At 49.3% G+C, this 19,176-nt stretch overlaps 5 protein-coding genes across 5 annotated transcripts; 1 reads left to right on the forward strand and 4 right to left on the reverse strand.

The window, feature by feature from the left end:
* Nucleotides 1-83: 83 nt before the first annotated feature.
* Nucleotides 84-2,510, reverse strand: L228DRAFT_250814 (hypothetical protein). Its single transcript, XM_018333416.1, has 2 exons — nucleotides 2,281-2,510; nucleotides 84-2,006 (listed from the first exon to the last, which is right to left on the reverse strand). Exons 1-2 carry the CDS (start codon nucleotides 2,356-2,358, stop codon nucleotides 183-185), a joined length of 1,902 nt encoding a protein of 633 aa, XP_018185293.1. The 5' UTR covers nucleotides 2,359-2,510; the 3' UTR covers nucleotides 84-182.
* Nucleotides 2,511-3,645: 1,135 nt separating this feature from the next.
* On the reverse strand, nucleotides 3,646-5,139 carry L228DRAFT_214572 (SPRY-domain-containing protein; the record flags this gene model as incomplete). Its single annotated transcript, XM_018330037.1, has 3 exons — nucleotides 3,646-4,427; nucleotides 4,466-4,783; nucleotides 4,881-5,139. The coding sequence occupies 3 exons, from the start codon at nucleotides 5,137-5,139 to the stop codon at nucleotides 3,646-3,648; spliced, it is 1,359 nt and encodes a 452-aa protein (XP_018185294.1).
* Nucleotides 5,140-5,891: 752 nt separating this feature from the next.
* L228DRAFT_273691 (ubiquitin carboxyl-terminal hydrolase-like protein isozyme L5) lies at nucleotides 5,892-7,904 on the reverse strand (the record flags this gene model as incomplete). The annotated part of the gene is made up of 5 exons (XM_018335596.1): nucleotides 5,892-6,739; nucleotides 6,800-7,067; nucleotides 7,109-7,203; nucleotides 7,597-7,644; nucleotides 7,818-7,904. 5 exons carry the CDS (start codon nucleotides 7,902-7,904, stop codon nucleotides 6,170-6,172), a joined length of 1,068 nt encoding a protein of 355 aa, XP_018185295.1. The 3' UTR covers nucleotides 5,892-6,169.
* Nucleotides 7,905-12,906: 5,002 nt separating this feature from the next.
* L228DRAFT_254325 (PLC-like phosphodiesterase) lies at nucleotides 12,907-15,990 on the forward strand (the record flags this gene model as incomplete). The annotated part of the gene is made up of 1 exon (XM_018333823.1): nucleotides 12,907-15,990. The coding sequence occupies one exon, from the start codon at nucleotides 12,907-12,909 to the stop codon at nucleotides 15,988-15,990; it is 3,084 nt and encodes a 1,027-aa protein (XP_018185296.1).
* An 899-nt stretch (nucleotides 15,991-16,889) lies between these two features.
* Nucleotides 16,890-17,882, reverse strand: L228DRAFT_233900 (Brix-domain-containing protein; the record flags this gene model as incomplete). The annotated part of the gene is made up of 2 exons (XM_018330650.1): nucleotides 17,844-17,882; nucleotides 16,890-17,768 (listed from the first exon to the last, which is right to left on the reverse strand). The coding sequence occupies exons 1-2, from the start codon at nucleotides 17,847-17,849 to the stop codon at nucleotides 16,890-16,892; spliced, it is 885 nt and encodes a 294-aa protein (XP_018185297.1). The 5' UTR covers nucleotides 17,850-17,882.
* Between the last annotated feature and the right edge of the window lie 1,294 nt (nucleotides 17,883-19,176).

Raw genomic sequence — 19,176 nt, forward strand, 5'->3', positions numbered from 1 at the left:
CGTACGAAAAGAAAAAGATATTTGTAAAATAAGAACAGGGGAGAAAAAGAGAAAAAGAGAAAAAGAGAAAAAGAGAAAAAGGGGAAAGAAAAAGGGAGGGAAGGAAAGAAGAAAAAGAAATGGTAAGAAAAAATGCTAGAGGCACAAATACAGCTGCAGAATAAAATCTTCATGAGAACATGTTACAATAAAAGACTTTGTCCAGGTTGCGAGATTACAAAGCTGCAGCCCAGACCGGCATCACGTGCTCGCCGCTCTAATTGCTCTAGAATGATATCACCCACAGGCGGGCCATCCAAGAGTGTTTCCTTGACGTGGATCACGACAATCTGGAGGCCTTGGAGAGGCAGGTCATTGGACTGGTTCTTTGACTTGGCCTCCGCTTCTGGTCCATCTGATTGCGCGGGTGCCTGTTGCTGCTTGGAGTTCCTCTCGTCACCAACATCGTGCGAGTTCTCAGACGTCTTCTGGGACTTTCGAGGAGAGGAAAATCTGGCATGCCGCGCGTCTGGTCCTGAGCTGGCGTCTGCGTTGTCCTGGCCCATGTCTTCTGGCGATGTTCTTCTGACGATGTTTGGATCGGATTGCCTTGCTGCTCCGCTGGCAGCCTCGTCCTTGTAGATGGCGATTTCCGGATCCGGACCAGGACTGGCGTCATTTCCTTCCCGCTTGCGCTTTTTCTGTGCTTTGAAAGAAGGATGATCCATGGTGTGGTCTGATGGATTTGCGGCTACTTGCGCTGTTGTTTCAGCTTCGGCTTCTGTGGCTTCTGCTGCTGCGGCGGCCTTTATTTCCTCGCGAAGTTGCTGCCTTGCGTCCGTCACTAGTACCGCCAACGCCTCCAGTTCGGAGATGAGATGGCGGGGAGCCAGGTGGCCAAAGAGAATCTCATCCTTTTGCGCATCGGCATACGAGCATTCAATGAAAATGGCACTCAAAATGCCAGTAGCAATTTTGGGTGCCGCATCTGTCCACACTTGCTGCGTTCGAGGATGTAGAGAGAGAGTGTCAGGCTCAACATCGCCAAAGATGAGAATCTCTCTTCCTGTTGCATCATCGCGGATAAAAAAAGCCGAGCTATCGTAGACGCATGGTTTATCCGACGCACTGGAGAGGTCTGATGCCATCGATAGTGACTTCCTTGGAGCGTTTCCGCTCATCCCACCACCCACTGCCTGTGCGAGCGCTTCTTCATGCGTGCCTGCATTGCTTCCGCGATGGCTATGTCGTTTCATGCAGTGGCCGTGGCTCACGCTCCAGCTTTTGACACCAAGTCCTTCGCAAATCTCAATATATCCCATACCCTCACCTTCTCCGATTGCGACATTGACACCTTCAGCCAAGCGCATGTAGGTCAGGAGCCCGACGCCTCCTTCCTCATCTGAAAGATTCGGCCAGATCACATCGTTAAAAATATGGGTTTTGAATGCCTCAATAGTGGAAGGCAAGCCTGCCAGGCGCTTGGGTCGATAGGTGTTATGGAATGAAGCGGTGTTGATCACAAAGCCGGACATGTGGTCCAAGTGTGGATGAGTTATGAGATATGTAGATACAATCTCACGGGTAATATGAGCGGCATTGGCGCGCGAAGATTCGTATGGAAGCTCCAGACCCGCAAACGGGCCTTTGACCAGTGTAATCCGCGGTTCGGAACCAAGTCCTGGGGGCTTAGCGGAGAGGGACCCAGGAGCAGATCTTCTCGGTCGAGGGGTATTGACCCTCGTAGGCATACGAGGGGAAAGCTGAGGGGAGGAGAGCGTCTCTGGCGCGATTGATTGCAGTCTGCTCGCGTTCTGCGAATGGGCCGGAGGAACATTTTCGGCATATTTTGGAGCCGATTTCACTAGAAGGTCGGGTTGCGACAGATTCTGCTCCAGCAATCGGATCAGTGCAGCCAAATGGGTTCCCGCATCAACTACAAGCATCGAGCCTTTGCACCAATTAGTTGCCAGGGATCTGACAAGGAAGCCGGTCACATTGTCTTCAGTTGGACCGCCGCCTGAGCCCTTGAGGAGTAGATGATCATGTCAGCGTTTTGTCTCATGTTGCAAACTTTTTTTTTTCATAGCTTTGAAGTGCAGAATGGGTCTAAGCTTGGCTGTCTCGGAGGTGAATCAAAGTAGCGACTTGCTTCCCGTCCAGAACCAAAGAAGATGACCGAAACACGCAAGTTGTGGTATCGAGGGACGACAGAAGCAAAGTGCGATAAAAAAAAAAGAGCTTGAAATAACAGACATACAAGCTTAATAAAGCAGGGACTGCACCTAGGAGCACACTTACCAGGACAATAACCTGCAGAGCGGGTGCGTCGGGAGCGTACTCGCCCGCGTTTACGCTAAATTCCTCATTGCCGTTCATGAATGCAACTTTCTGATTCGCTCTATTGTCGATCGCAATGGTAAAAGTTTTGACGTCTGTCGCGAGGGCAGGAAACAAAAATAAAAAGTCCACTGAGTATGATCATTTGTCCAGGGAGGTTGAGTGCTCCCCAAAATTGCGGCCCTTCACCATGTAACTACTAAAGTGGAGCTATTTCGCGCACAGGGCGACGTCACAGCCGGATGAGCTAGGTTCGTCCAACAGCTCGAGCACAGCTTAATTAAGTTGTCCTCATCCAAGTCTAGACTCCTTACTTTAGCTTTGGTAGCGAGAGCTGGGAAGGCGGCGGACCCCGACCCCGGACGGTTCAACTAGAGCACAAGATGGTGCTAATTAACGCATACACCGTAGTTCAGAGGGCTGAAGTTGGGTCGTTAAAGTGGCAGCCCAAGTCATTTTCTTTTCTTAATTGTACGGAGTATTACATATAGCGTATACTGGAGGTTATATCCCTGTACGCAGCAATGTGGCACCTCAATCTTCTGCCTTACTTGGTACACTTATTCTCTTCCAAAGCCAGCCACATCATTTCGCCAAGGGAGCACTAGTACTAAAAGAAGCTTTGAGTCCAGTCCCAACCCTCGAGATGACACGGAAAAAAAAAAGGTAGTGAAAGATAAAAGAGGACCAGAAGATGAAAATCTATCTCATAACGCTGCCGACACCTTGGTATCGTGAAGCTAGCCCGAGATATATACAAAGCTTTTAACAGAAGATGGTGTTGAGGCAGAGATCCAAAAGCCTCCCTTCGTGAAAACGCAATAGGGAAGAGAGAGATTGAGACGGAGAAATAAAAAGGGGGGTAACAAAAAGGGGGTTAAAAGTGAAGGGTAACTAAAAGTAAATGGAGATATGATCCTCCTCTCGAAAGATTAAAATACCAGAAAACTGTTTCACCCCAGCCCAAAAGAATCTTGACAGTACCATGAATGCACCGCTCATGGACGCGAAAGAGCGGTGGAATGACAGAATAATTGTGACGACTCCACCGGCTTATCTCCGATGCGCAAAGTCGGAAAAGCTCCAAGTGAAAAGTGAAAAGGCTCCTCAAGCTTCCTCCGAAGAACGCCATACGCTTGCGTGCTGTGAAGTCCAGCGAGATTACGATAAACATATTTCAAATTGACAAGCTGACAACTCTGGCACGCGTAAGATGACACGCATCCGGGAGGAGTCAGAAAAACGTGTATTGGAAATTTAGGATGAAAAAAAAAAAGGGACTGATCAAATGGGGGTATAGTAGCATAACGTAGTATGTTCGGGCTTTCAGCGAGGCGGATCACTGGCGACAGCTGCTTCATAGCTAGGTATTGGGGGCCGGGAAGAACCAGATTCGTGTGGTAGCATGGGTGTTCGATCATTATCTTCGCTTCCGCGTGGGCTGGTTGCATGAGAACTTTCCGGACTTGAATACTCCGGAGGAGGGTGAATAGGGTCTTGAGCTGAGAGGTCCGACGAGAATCCACCAAAAGGGACCTGCGCAGCTGTGCTGACGCTGCTCGTCCCCTCACCAGGGTCTTCATGAGACGGAATATGTTCGAGATGGGCTAAAGAGATATCGGTGGGCGATCGAATCGGGCCTGGGCTCGAAGGAGGCCCAGGTCGAATCACAGCACTCCGCGAGCGGCTATGCCCGACGTTGACGTACGATCCTTGTCCGTCTCTTCCAGATTCGAGAAGGATACTCCCCTGTTCACTACCATATGGCGGAGGCGGCGCAAGGCTGCCAGTCATAGGAGCGAGACCCCATTTCTTGACGTTCGCCTCGATGAAGACAAACCCCATCTGCCCGAAATTAACATGAACAGTACAAGGCCCGTTAGCTCCGATTGTTGGAAAGAGGTTTTGCGTCTTTAGACCATGCGCAACCTCTTCCAGTCGTTTGCCATTTCGAGTAAAGAAAACTGTCCCAGATCGAGGCCGGTATCCGACCCCAATAACATCGCCTTGTACATATTGCGGGCCATAATTTGTGGGTGCGAAAGGCTGGTTGTATCGCCGATGTCCAGTGGACAAATAGGCTACAGAATATTTATGCCATCCTTTTGCTCAGTCAGATTAAGCCATGTTTTAAAATTTAAGAAACTCTCAAACTCACCTGGCAGACGAAACAGAGGATAGGGCTTTGTCGTCATGCCAACACTGATCATTGTTGATTCTGGTTTGTCGTATATCTTGGCTTCCCAATAGTAAACCTCGTTCTGCTTGGGTACTGGCAGGTTGCTCTGAACGCTGCATTCGGAATCGAAAAACTCAACCTCAGTCCTCCCTTCTACGAAACAATTGGCAATTTCAAGCTCTGGTTCAAATTCCCATGCTGAAACCCCCTTCTCTTGGATGGCTAGAAACTGTGATAATGAAATGTCGGTCTGCATCGAATCCGGGGGGTTTGCTTGAATAAATGCTGCACAGAAAACATATCAGCCCTATATTTGAGAAATATCATTCGCGTACGAAAATAGCATTCGAAGGAAAAAGGAATTTGGGCGAGGAAAGCTTACCTTTGGCTCGCAGATATTCTGACCTTTGCAGATCATCCATCGACTCTAACGCTTCTGCCTCCTCGCGGGCAAATGCCTGTTCGTCATCGTACTCTCCTGGTCGCCCGATTCGATCTAATAATATCCTTCCTCTACTCGTATATTTGAAAAAGTAAATCACAGCGAAAATAATTGCAAACAGACCAGCAGAGCCAAACGCCGAAAGCATTCCAATCAGAATTCCTCTTCCTGTCGACTCGCTATCGCCGGTGATATGCATATTATTGGACGGAAATTTAAAGTTAGACGAGTCATCATGAACTGAATATAGACGCGATGTTGAAGTGGATTGAGAATCGCGGCTTGTTGTTGGAAGAGTGGTCGGAATGATCGCGCCCTGAGGCTCGATAGAGGCGGGAATGATCGCCATCGATGCAGATCCTGTCGCACACGATCAAATATAAAGACCTTCAACGATATTTGAAACAGTCAATCGATCGATCTCCAAATGATAGTCGTTACAGATGTCTGCGATGTTGTTCAAGCAAGTCCGATAAGGCGGGGTTGAGATTCAGTCGTGGCTTGCCGCTGTTAGGCAGGTAGGAATCAAGGCAACATGATTAGGGAACAGCAATCGGCACCGGTGTGAAAAATGGGATAAAGAAGCCCTGCTTCGCACAGTTTGGAGGGCTTATTCGTCCGCGACAAATGACAAGAGTTGATGTGAGGTTCGTCGAAGGGTGAGATAGTACGATGGGAGGACTTGGTTCCGTAGGGCCGCCCATGACGAACCCGCCGGAACCGATGCTCGCCACCACCCACATGATTGCCATCTCACATTTTGGGGTGTTTCCGTCCAAAGCCAACTAGCGCGAACCCTGCGACCGGTGATGGTAGTTTGCACCTCAACTGGAAAATCGATTGATCATCACGTTTGCAGTTTATGAGTAAAATAGTTCAGGCATTCCTTCTCTAATTGATGCGGTATTGAAAGTGCCAATTCCCTGGTACAGTCAAAAAAATCCGAGAGTATGTTCATGATTTCCTGTTTTGGGCTTGCGATGATCTAAAATCGTGCCCATGGTAAAGTCGGGTACATGCTGTCGTACGAACAATAACCAAATGTTCTATCTCCAATGTTCTTTGGATAGAGAAAACGGTCAAAATAGAATTAAATAAAAAGTCCATGTATCGTGATATACGGTGTCATCACGCATTCCAGACGCCCGCCGATGCGATTCGGAGAATACCCAAAGTACTATACATGCGAGGTGCACCCTATCTCGAAACCGACCAAGACAACCCCGGGCTTAGAAACCCTCCGCAGATCCGCTTCCACCTCGTCGATCCTTAAGCCGATTTTCTGTCTTGCTCGTGGCATTCTGGACCCATTCATCGTAGCTCGTTCCGCTTTCCTGGAGCTTCGATCTCACTACGCCTTTAAGGATTTCCGTTGTAAACCCAAGGAAATTATGGCGTCGGAGAGCATTTTCCCACTGCCAAGCAGTACGTTTGTGCTCTTCGCGAACGAGTCCTTCATGATCTCCAATCTCCTTGGCCCGGATCCGCAGATCTCGCACCATGGCAAGCAGGTTGAAACGTATCTCAGTGGCAGGATATCGCCCAATTCGCTCCTGCAATACTGGGATGACCTTGTCTGGAAATTCATCAAAGGTGCAAGGACCATGTGAGATAGGGGCGGGCTGAAGCCCATCGAGTTCATAGAGGCTGCCATTAATAGGTGTGTAAGCGATGAAGTGGTAGACATCATCGTCTTCGGTCGCGGCACGCTGTGTCTCGTCAACGAAAGGGGATGAGCGTGCAAATGAATTGTGCACGTCACGAATAAGTTCAGAGTTGGAAAGCGCTTCTCCTCGTAGCTAACACGACGTGACAAGTGTCAGAACGATATGCTATGGAAGAAAGACTTTGGAACTTACGTCTGAGGGGAAAGCGTTTGTAAACTCTTTGAAATCTCTCATCTGGGAACCAATGTCGATAGCCCCATCTTTGTTGAGAAGCACCGAGAGCAATGCCTGCGTGCCGCAAGCATTTTGAATTGTTTGGGCCGCAAAAAAGATATTTTCAGCAGCTTCAGAATCAAATGTTCCCTTCTGCGGAGTGTCTCTCCTTGTCTCGCCGGTAGGGTATTTGAAGAGGAAAATGACACCATAAACTGGGCTTTCCATTGATGAGCAACGATTGCCACTTGAGGCACATAATTCTAACTGCAACAAGGCCTGGCTTACCTGATCTCGCGCAGAGAATCAGCGTCGAGAGCTATCAGCTCTTCAAACTGGACATCCTTCACTCCAAGATTGTCTACCAAGTATGTGAAAACTCCCTGCATGTGTCATGGTCAACTCGGTTTTATCCTGCATGAGGCACTTTCGGAGTGCAGTAAAAGAAAGTAGGACGGACAGCATCAGATTCTATTGTGTTCCAACCAGCCGACATGATGCAACGTTGTGACAAGCTGCTGTATGGCGATGCGATGGACTAGGCAGCAGTCGTAATAATTGATATGAAGCTCGGACCGTCACGCTTGGTATGGCAACGCGGCAGAAGTCTTGGTTTAGCTGGAGCCGTACAGGCACAGGCGGACTAAGCCAAATCGGACTCAGTGTAACATCATTCTTGTTGCGGGAGTGCATAGTTTACGACACGTGATAGGCTCAGAACATGGGCAGGAACGTTTGAAGTAATTTATTTGAAGCTACATACCTAAGGTACCTACTTTATCCATTTCCCTTAAGACCACCGCTTCGATGTTGATGTGCTTTTTCTGTCAACGCTGGTTATTATCAATCGGTTATAGTTCCTGCAATAGTATTATGCTTTATGGTTGGGCTCTTCTAGATCTATGCGGAGTATGCTTCATGTTTCATATGGAACCAAGTCGATGTCAATACAGAGCTGTTGAGTGTTATAATGCTACCGGCGGAGGAAGCGGCTTACCTTTCTTGATCCTTTCAAAGTCGGGGATTTGTAGGCAAGGAATTGTGCGCGCGAGTCTCGGTAATGAGCGTAAATTGGGGCTCCCATGTCGGAATGTAATCCGCAGCATCCGTGATCAAGAGTCAAGTGTACCGTGGTACATTGCTAAGACTTGTTATTGGAGCCCGCAGAATTGATCAAGAAATATTGTAGGTCCTTGTTATGCATGACTGGTGTGATATCTCTTTCAATCGTGCCCAGCTGCTGTGACCGATCAGGTCCGTTAGCTACCTACCTTCTTTCTCACCGATCATGCCGTGTCCTACCTGAGCAGGTCACCAGGTCATAGTGGTGCTCTTGCTATAGGACCCCTTGGCAGACTATGGTGTTGTCCGCAATGGAGATGCTTGCTCCCCAGCATGTCTCCGCACGCCCTCCGGCTGCCATCTCCGGATCAGATCCATGGTAGTACGATAACCATGATATTACGATCTGCGGCTCATCATATTTCAGGCATGATATTATTGACAACCATGTTATAGCCTGATTATTCTATCCCCTGGTCCGCGAATCTGGTCGACCCTGGCAAACGTCCCAACGCGGTCGAAGCTGCCAACGTTAGTGCCAGCTTTTGGCAGATCTATCGATTGGCGCGATTATAATATGTGAAAGTCAAAAATGAAGTGGGGCTTTCAATTATCTTTAATCCATCGATCCAAGTCGTGAAAATATCTAGGGCGAAATATCTGTCGGGTTCGCTACTTGCAGTTGATTGGGGCTGAAGGAAATAAAATGAACAAGCTACGCAAAAGAACCAAAAGAGGAAGCAGACCCCAGGAGCTTGGGGGGTTTTCTGGGAGAAAGGTTGTGTGGGTTGGTGTCGGTCGCCCTAAAGGGAAAACAGCTACTGTACTGTCTCGATACGAGTACGAATGCCCTTGTACTGTGTACGGGCAGGAGTATGATTAATTTACTGTCTACGGAGTACTGAGTTATAAGGGGAAAGAGGTGTGTGGGGGGAGTTTTGTCTTAATCAAACGTTGGACTGAGCTGCGTTATTCAGAGACGGAAAATGGCCTGGCTGCTGTTCCTGCTGTTCCTGCTGCTCCTGCTGCTGCTGCTGAACCAAGCGGGCATGCCAAACAGATTTCCCACTATCCTCCTAGGCGATGACACCCCGCTCCAGCATAATGCAGAGAGGTATAATCACAATACGAGAATTCTTGATGCATGCCAAAGGAAACATGACGAAAGGGATGGTTTCTGCACCATTTTACTGTGGTCATCTAGCGTGACTAAGAGGATTTCTCCTTGATAACTGAGCAGCGTCGCCCATGAGAGGGCTGCAACATTCTGAAACTTCGGCTCGCAAGGCGGAGCTGAATCAAGGTTGTTCAACCTAAACCGTTGTTACGGCGGATTTCGGGGTTTGTCAATCTTTTCTAAACCAACCAGAGCTCTGTTTCGTTTCTTTTTCTGCCTTGTTTCGTTGTGCTCACAGCCTCTTTTGGGCCAAAGATTAGCGTCCACGCGAGAGACGCTTTGGCCTGCCGGGTGGGGCCAGGTGTGGCCTGATGATCAAACAACGGCTGCATGAGTGCATCCGCAGATAGGCAGAAATAACAATGACAAGTGAGAATGCTTGCATGTACTGATGAATTAGACACTGCAGGACGAAGCATGGCCGCTCGTGATTATTATTGTTGCCATTGAAGAAATCATTTCGGCATGTTTACATTATTGTTTTGAATCTGCAATCATCTGCAAAGGTACAATACATGAATTCGAAAGGGCGTCGATGATGCATACTACTGCCGGCACCCATCTGGACCAAACCTGGCTACGTTCCCCTTATCGGCGAGGATTACAGCTGCACTTGTTTACTGCGGCACCCATTCATCGCGAGTCGATTTCTTCCGCATCCCATTCTTTGGCGCACTTTCAGGAGGCGATCAGATGCCCTGGTATTGATCAACCTGTGCATTTCTCCGTACCACCAGCGGAACTTGCGGTCCGAGGCAATCTGTACCCGTAGTACTGTCGAAATCGAAACGAACAAAAAGGAGCCCGCATTCGTGCTCAACGGAGCGGCCAAGCAGCGCTACGCCCCCCTCAACTAGATGACTCAGTCCAATTGAAATCCGAATGCTTGATGTTCTGGATTTCAGGCGCCCATCTGCATCGCGAAGCTCTCAGGCTACTCGTTCTGCTAGAGTAGCTCATTCTACAGAATTATGTGCCTTAGCGCGCGTGCAAAACTCAATTCGCTTGCTTCTCGAGAAGTCCTTTCTCGCAATAGAGCTCAATTCCAGGCCAATGGTAAGCTTGTTCTTGGTGGTGAGCCGACCGGGCCGAAACGTAATGGGCAGCAGGGCTGCGGGCGGTGTCGGCAGCGGTGTGCGAGTCATTGAGCAGTCTCAAAACCGCCATTGGGTGGATCGAGCAGAAATTTGAATCTATGTGGGGTGGTGAATAGGGGGTGACGAGGCTACGCTACAGTGACAACTTCTTGTGCAAACGGTACTCTGTGATATTAACAAACGCCAGGAGCTTGGATGGTCAGACTACTTGATGATGATCATGAACGGGGGAACCATGCGGTGCTGTAACTGAGAGGCCTGGTCGAGGCGATGGACCACGCCAAGGATCAATAATGTGTAACAAAAGGCAGAAATGAAGAAGGTAAGGATAAGTAAGGAAGATAGCAATCAAAAGGAAACGACGAGGGGGGGAAAAGAGACCTTAGGAATGGGGTTCATGGCAAGTTACTGTACATTATTGTACGACAATTAGCTTCGCCACAGAATGGGAAGGCTGAGAAGCGGGCGATCGGTCTGACCTCAGCGCGCAGCAAAGTACAACTTAGTGGCAGGCAGACCGGACCGGACGGTCGTGGGAGAGAAACCCCCGTTCTTGGCTTCCCAGGGACAAGGAACGACATGGAAATGGAGAACCCAATTGAAGAAGGGGAAGGAGCGACCCAAGACAAGGGAGGTGTGGGGGGGGGGGGAAGGAACAAGGAAGCCCCTCCACCCTTTCCCTCTCGTTTTCCCAAGCGGAAGGAAAGTTTGTACCTGAGACTTGGGCATCCAGCGGGCGGTACCTCTCTCATGGGCCGATTACTTGGCCAATTAAAGCGTCAACGGTTCGCCAACGGTCTGTACTAACAACCCCCTTTTGGGTCTATGACTGAACCCGGCCGTTGTTAATCTCCCGGCTACCATCGTCTACCGAAAATCCCCCATACGGCCCTGACGGAGCAAAAATTAGAGAAGGAGCGTAGAAGCGAATAGAGAAGCGCGAGCGAAGACCCGTCGCTGGGAAGACGATACCAAGCAGACTGCACCAATGGACGACGAGTGAGTCTCTTGGCTCCTGTTGCAACAGATCCCAACTGGGGTTCTCCCCTCCCCGAAGTTCAGGTACTTTCCCTGCACTCTACTTTCCCTACCCAAATAGGCCCGTAAACGGCAGAAAAAGAAGGCCACTGACCGTATAGCTCATTGACTCTTCCCATCTCATCTCCCTATTTACGGCACGAACAGTCAGCGCTCATTAAAAGCCTTCCACCGCTCCTTTCCGGGATACACAAGACAATTTGCGCATTATCGATTTTTGACTTTACGTCCTTATTCGAGTATATCTCCATCCTGCAAGAGCTTCCTCTCTTACACTCTCGCCTCTCCTTGTGTGACAGGTACCTGACCGGCGAGGCTATCAATTGACGTGGGGATTCTGCTCAATCAGAGGGAGGGAAAAAAAGGCCAATCGGCTCATCGACGATTACATTTATCCCTACGCATTGCACTCAATTCTCTTCAGCTGTTGTCTGCTGTAACCTGGTCAGAGTCGACTTGCATCGGCGACATCTACACGATAGCACCAAACTCGGACGCGCGTGGCGGGCAGTGCCAGACCAGGTCTCGCATTATTCTCTACACCCTTGCTCACTTCCGCGCCTCACTCCGCCCGAGGAGCACCCTGTCGGCGTGTGCTGTCATAGCTGTCGTACGCACGACATAGTTTCGCAATCTTACTTGACTCACGGACGATCTCCGTTGCAACGACAAGAAAACACCCTTTCTTCGTGGGGATACTTTTTTTTTCGGCCTGGTGCTGCGGAACCCCTCGCCGACGACGTGACGATTATCCTGACACTGCAGGAGTCCTGAGATTTTTGAGTCGCTGTCGTGCTTTGTGTGCATTGCGCGTCGTCCGCTGTTTTTCAATTTAGCACCTCGTGCTTCCCATACTTCCATTTTCGCTGCTCTGCAGCCCTGCGTGGGGATTGAACGGTGTGGCGTGCGTCACTGAGAGGTACCGCATCATCGAAGCGGAGCAGGGGCAGCGCGACTGTTGCAGCTCGTCTGCCGTCTTTCACTGCTGCACCCCATCTTATTACAGCCTGCATCACAAACTGCATACCAGCTGACCGAGGTTGTTGACCTGCCGCCGCCAATCGGGCGTCTTCAGCGCTGCACGTCTTGTTGCCTGCAGCAAACACGCGAACTTCCATTTCCCGCGCTCACCGCCGTCGTGGGGTCGACTTGGCGCAACATCCCAATAGCTGCATTGCAAGAGCCCATGAGACCCTAATGCAGAAAGTGAAGGGTCATAAAGCAATGTATTCACCGTCAATTCGCACTCATTTATGAGCGTTGAAATCACCAAGTAATTTGCCCTCCATTTTCGCTGGACCATCTAGCAACTACAACCCTTCGGCCGCAAAACACACTAGCTTGCTTCACTATCTTCACCTCCTGCGGATTGGGAAAATTTTGCCTCATTTTTTGAGAACCTTGCACCACGGCGAAATCGTGGTGCGCCATCATTGACAGAGATGACCACCTTGGCAACGACGCCATCACCGGCGTTGTCACCAAACGTCATGACATCTTACCCGCCCAATTCACCATCTCCTTTTTCCCAACGAACAATAAAACAACATCTGAATACCGCAATATCTCCTGCCTCCACACCAGTGCCTCTCGACCCCCTCTCTCTCTCCCCTTCGGCAACGATTTCCGCTTCTCTCTCCCCACATTTGAGCGCCAATGGGTCACTCAATTCCTCTCCAGAGGGCCCGCGTGGTCGTGTGCTCTCGCCGAGTATGACGCCGGCCGCTTTACAGCTTCCAGAATCCTTGCTCGGCGTCTCCTCGACCCCACCAAGCGCCATGAGCGATGCTGTAGCGATGAGCAAGAGTCCCGGCTTGATCCGGCGTATTTCTCGTGGCGCCGCCAACAAATTGACGCGGCGCCGTCCGTCTTCTGTAAACCCTAGTCGACGAGACCGCAGTACCGGTCCCGTCATCATGCGTCGCCGAAGCGACAGTAAAGGTGGGCCAGATACGGTCGCCAGCGCAATTGATTTGGGGGTGGAAGACGGTGACGAAGAGGCAGTGGATGACGAACACATTCCTATGGGACCTGAGACCAAATCACGTTCAGCTCGTCCCTCTGCCGCTGCCTATGTTTCGGAGCTTACAACTGAAGGAGGGATCGCTCCTGTCATACCTTCTGTGCTCCTCCTAGGCACAACTCTTGTCAAGGTCACAAAGAAGAAGAGAAAAACTCTCAAATTCGTCCTTGACACGGATTCAGCCAAGGTCTACTGGGACCCGTCGAGACCTGCGAAAAGGTTTTATATTGATGACGTCAAAGAAATTCGAACCGGCGCGGATGCTCGCAATTATCGAGAAGAATTTCAGGTGCCTGCAGAGCAGGAATCAAGATTCTTCACCATCATCTATTCTGATCATGACAGATCTAAAGGCCGTCCTATCAAGACCATGCATCTTATTGCACCAAACGACTATGTCTTTGACTTGTGGACAACCACGCTCGAGAACATCTCCCGCTACCGAATCGACATGATGGCTGGCGTGGCCGGAATTGGCGAGAAGAAAATCCGAGCTCATTGGAGACGCGAAATGCTGAAACTATTTGGCACGGCGCCACATGCCGAGGAAGACGAGAAGATGGGCCTCGAAGGGGTGGAGAGACTTTGCTGGAGTCTGCATATTAATTGTTCGCGAGAACTTATTCGAGCCCAATTTTTCAAGGCAGACAAGCACAAGACCGGCTATCTTGACTATGACGGGTTTAAGGATTTTGTTCGCTTACTCAAAGAGAGGCGAGATGTTCGAGAGCTTTACCAGTCTCTTGTCCCCCAAGGTGTCGATGGTTTTGACCTTTCTCAGTTCCTTGGCTTTCTGCGCGACGAGCAAAGGATTGATGTCGAATCACGCAGATCCGAATGGGAAAAGATTTTCGAAAGACTTGCTAGGAAGAGCAAGTGTCGGACATTGCAGCAGCAAGACGGAGGAGATACGGCAGAGTCTCGAATGGACTTTGATACATTTTCAGCTTTCCTCTCTTCAGCGTACAACTCAGTCTTGGAGATTGGTGATCCAGACGCGAAGCTGACTCGCCCTCTGAATGAATACTTCATCTCAAGCTCCCACAATACTTATTTGCTAGGGAGACAGGTCGCTGGCGAATCGAGCCCTGAAGCTTATATTAGCGCTCTTCAGCGCGGCTGCCGCTGCGTCGAAGTGGACTGTTGGGATGGTGCGGATGGTCGTCCTGTGGTCTTGCATGGCCGAACATTGACGTCGAAAGTGCTCTTCTCTGATTGTATAAGCGTCATTGGAAAGTACGCCTTCGTATCTTCTCCTTATCCTCTGATCATCTCTCTCGAAGTCCACTGTAACCCCGAGCAACAATTGGTAATGGCGGAGACGATGAAATCAATCCTGGGAGATCGATTGCTTCTTGAGCCATTCATGACGAACTCTTTGCTCCTTCCGTCTCCCGAGGAGCTCAAATATCGCATATTGATCAAAGTGAAGGCTGCGGATGAGCCCGACGACACTCAACTCATGCCTGAAACTCCAGCGAGGAGGCAACGAAGCTTTAGCTCGCCGTTTACGCGCCCAGTATGGATTGATAACTCTCAGATCCCTAGTCTACCTCTGATACCAAGCGGGTCATCGATCACTCCCTCGGATCGTTCTTCGTCTCACACTGGCCCTGGAAAAGGCTCCATAACTGGAGGGACTGGAACTAGTACTAGCAGCGCTACCGATGATAGCGATACCGCCACTGGCAGTCACAATTCTGAAAAGAGGGAAAAGAGGAAAAGAAGCAAGATCATCAAACCTCTAGGTGATCTGGGAGTCTACACCCGTGGGCAGAAGTATTTCAGTTTTGCGCTACCGGAGAGCAAGAGCTACAATCATGTCTTCTCTTTTGCGGAACGTACCTTTGAAAATCTTTGTCGAGATCAGGATAATAAATCGCAACTCGAAAGACATAATATGCGCTACCTCATGCGGGTGTACCCGTCTGGTTATCGGATCAGCTCCTCCAACTTTGATCCCAACAAATTCTGGCGTCGAGGCGTACAGATGGTGGCTCTCAACTGGCAGACGTATGACTTGGGCACTCAGATGAATGATGCCATGTTCGCAGCCGGTATTGACCGGACCGGTTACGTCTTGAAACCCAAGGAGCTTCGGCAGTCAAAATTGGCTCTGGAATTACTCGACACACCTGACGCCATCCGTACCAAGAAACATAAGAAGGTGGTTAGATTCTCCCTAGATGTCATCTCTGCTCAGCAGCTTCCGCGGCCTCGGGGTATGAGCTCCGAGGAAAGCATCGACCCATATGTTCAGATTGAAATCTTCAGCGCGGATGATAAAGCCAAAGGTATTGCATCAGGTGAAGGTGGTTTGGATGCATCGGCGCGGAATGGCATGTCCGGTATCGGCTCACCTCATCGTCGTCGTACCAAAATCATTCAAGGCAACGGTTACAATCCCATTTTCAACGATACTTTTAAAGTCTCCCTTGAGACAAAATTTCCTAGCCTTATCTTCGTTCGCTGGACTGTCTGGAATTCTAATGACGGTCGAAACTACAACAACAATGGAGTTGCTCTGGCTACGTTCACTGCCAAGCTAAGCAGCCTCCAAGAAGGATACCGTCATCTTCCATTGTACGATTCGAACGGCGAAGAGTTTTTGTTCTCAACACTATTCTGTCGTATCAAGAAGGAAGACGTGATTTCCGTGGAAAGGGAGGACGAGAAATCGGGCCGAGTAGCGTCAATTCGTCAATTTGGCCGTTCTGTTTTTGGTCGCACGCGATCCGTGGAACGCAAACCTATCATTGAAGAGGATCGGTAACCAATGCTCATAGAGTGGCATGGTCACCTGTTTCCTCCGTCCACGAAGTTTTCACATTTCATACTTGCAATTCTTTTCATTTTGTATTCCGTCTTTACGGTAATACCTCTATTTTCAAGATACCCCACAAATTTTTTTTATATCTTTTTTCACTGTCGTTTGTCCTGTTCCGATTCATCTTATTTCACAACGGATTCACATACCCACATTTGCTAGGGCAGATGGTGGGCATGGTAAACTGGAGTTTCATCAGCTTTTATCAGCCGCGTTTCTCTATGCAGAAAGGACGGAAAGAGCCAAGACAATTGGGATTGTTTCACCACAGCGATACTGGGTGATTGCATATTTGCATCTAGTCCCTAAGGAGTTTTATTCTTTCGATTTTCTCACATTTCGGTATTCAGCCTTCTGGTTCCTTCACTTTTATCGGTCATTTGACCTTGTTTTCATTTGGCCATCTCGAGGTCGATTTAGGTCCCTCAGCTAGGGGAATAGTGATGGAGTTTTCTTGGAAGGATCATATCAAGCATTCGCTCAGAGTTTCATCTGCTTATTGATATGCCAGCTGGTCTGGCTCAGCCTCTCGCTACTCAAATTTCCTTTCAATCTTGATACCATGGCTTATTCAATTATATAGCACACCGGCTTCACATCATCGAGGTGCCTTAGCAATACAATGAATACAAGCCCAGTCATTATTATGACAGAGCGATGTGTAACTCTCTTTTGTGCACAGTTCATTGAAAAGGATAATAAGATGCCGTTCCACTTTTCAGTAATGATAGATACGTCAAAACAATTCCCTGATTTACGCCGTGAAAACACCCCGTCATTATCCCGCTCCTGTAAACCCATAAAATACACGAATTTCTTCAGACATGGGCCGATGCAAATATCAATTAAAGGTAGTCCTTCTTCTTAGCCGTCCTCGTGTATTGGTTCATGTGCCACTCTACATCGCCGTCCTTGTTCTCCAATGTGCCGCCCCGGATCTCGAAAAGTCGCATCGTCATGCGGGGTCCCACCTCGGCGAGTTCGACAGATTGGTACCCAGTCTTGACAAAAACGTGATGTCGCACTTCGATGCTGTCCTCGATATTCTTGAACGTAACCACCCGGTTACCGACCCGTGGGCCGTCTCGCGGCGGGAAGAGATGCTTGAGGATTTTTACTACTCGCTGGCCTAGCCGACTTGTGAATCCTTCAAAGATGAGATGAGGGTAGCTCTCGGAGACAGTTCCTCTGGCCGCACCGGGAATGTCATGTCGCAATACGACATTATGCAGGGAAAAAGATGCCGTCGGTCCATGAGGAAAATGTGAAACAGTCAGAGCGGTAGGCGTGCCTCGATGCTCATGTAATAGGATAATGTCCGAGAGACCTGAGGTGTTTGCCGACTGAACCAGATTCGGCAGAATCAGGTTGCCACGATTCAGTCTGATAGCGGTCGGCAGAAGCAAACGGATCTCCTTGGCAAAAGAGGACAGTCGCGAAGAGGGATCTCTTGAAGTGGTCACCAAGACTCTGGGATCGACAACGCCGCTGAGTTGCGCATATTCGTCGTCGAGCTCAAGCTCTTCCTCCGCGGTTCGGTCCGCACGCGATTCGTCATATTGGAAATCCTTTCGCAGCTCTTTATCGTTGGCAATTTCCGCTGGCAATGGCTTGCCGCTGGCCAGCGAGGCCTTTAATTTTGCACGCTTCTCCGCTATCTCCGCATCACGAAGGGTGAGAGCACGCCGGTAGAGGTAGTCGCGGCGTTCGCGAGCTTGGCGGCGCTGTTGAATACAGCAAATTCCAGGTCAGTTCAACTGAAACATCCCGGGAAGACCAAGAAGAAGCCGGACACTTACAATCATGATGGTGATGGGAGGTGATAAGTTTGTATGTTTGTCCGTTTAGGTGCAGGAAGGCCGAACTTTGTCTAGAAAGGCAGTCCCTCCAGAAAAATTTAAGCGAGAATCTTACGGGCGGTCAACGGCCTTTCGGCGGGAATTCATATCTAATCAGATACTTTACGATCTAGTAGGGGAACCTAGAAGAGTAAGAATTATTGCGAGGAAAACAAGTACTCAGGACTTTAGATCTCGTAGTGGAAGTCTACGCCGCGTCGGACTAGGAAATCCCCTCGGGCAACATTAAGCAACATCTAAATGTTACATCGCCATCGTCTTTAGATGCCCACGCATCTTTCACTTTGACTTCTTTGGGATTTGTTGCAACTGGGCCTGTTCATAGACTTAGTTGTATCTTATTTATTTTGGCCGGCGAGTTTACTGCAAAGGTCAGATTCATAACCTCTGGTTGGATCATCCATTCCTTTCTCTGGCCCAAGCGGCATCTGGGTGAATCCTGACAACCGACACCGCCACCAAGAAATAAATACATGAAATCTGTTCAGAAGACGATTTGACGGAGTTGAACAAATTTCTTATTCTCCTCTATCATACTTATACGTCCTCTGGAAACATCGAATCAAAACTGCACACCGAATACGTTTACTCCGAAACCGCGGCCTTGATACGGCTACGATGGAAGGGGCTTTCACCCATCTGGGGAATCATTTGATCTCCGACTCAGCGTCGACTATCAATGCTGGCGATGACCTCTCGACTATTGACCCCGATGATTCCATATTAGATAGAGAATATGGGCGTGGAAATATTGGTGGCGGGCCGCGACGGCGACGCCACGACGATGAGGACACGGAACTGTTTGACGACGATGACATGGAAAGTATGGCCAGCATGCCTGTAGATGGCAGGAACGGCAAGGCTGGCATGAAGATCGAAGAAGAAAAAGAGCTGCCGCCACATGCTTGCGCGTGAGTACCCCAAAGATGCTTCGGATATCCCTATGGTGTCCGGGGCGACAATTGCCACAAAAGACATTGATAAGCTAATAATTATTTTTTTCTCCGTTGGTTTTTACAGATATTGCGGTATTCACAATACTAGCAGCGTCGTCAAATGCTTAAGCTGTAGCAAATGGTTTTGCAGCGCTCGTGGCAACACATCGTCTTCGCATATTGTCAACCATCTAGTGAGAGCGCGTCACAAGGAGGTGCAGCTTCACCCTGCGTCGTCGTTGGGTGATACTGTGTTGGAATGCTATAACTGCGGAACGAAGAACGTCTTTCTACTAGGATTCATCCCTGCGAAATCGGATACTGTCGTGGTTCTACTC

Source organism: Xylona heveae (assembly GCF_001619985.1).
Source record: "Xylona heveae TC161 unplaced genomic scaffold L228scaffold_12, whole genome shotgun sequence".
NCBI lineage: Eukaryota > Fungi > Ascomycota > Xylonomycetes > Xylonales > Xylonaceae > Xylona > Xylona heveae.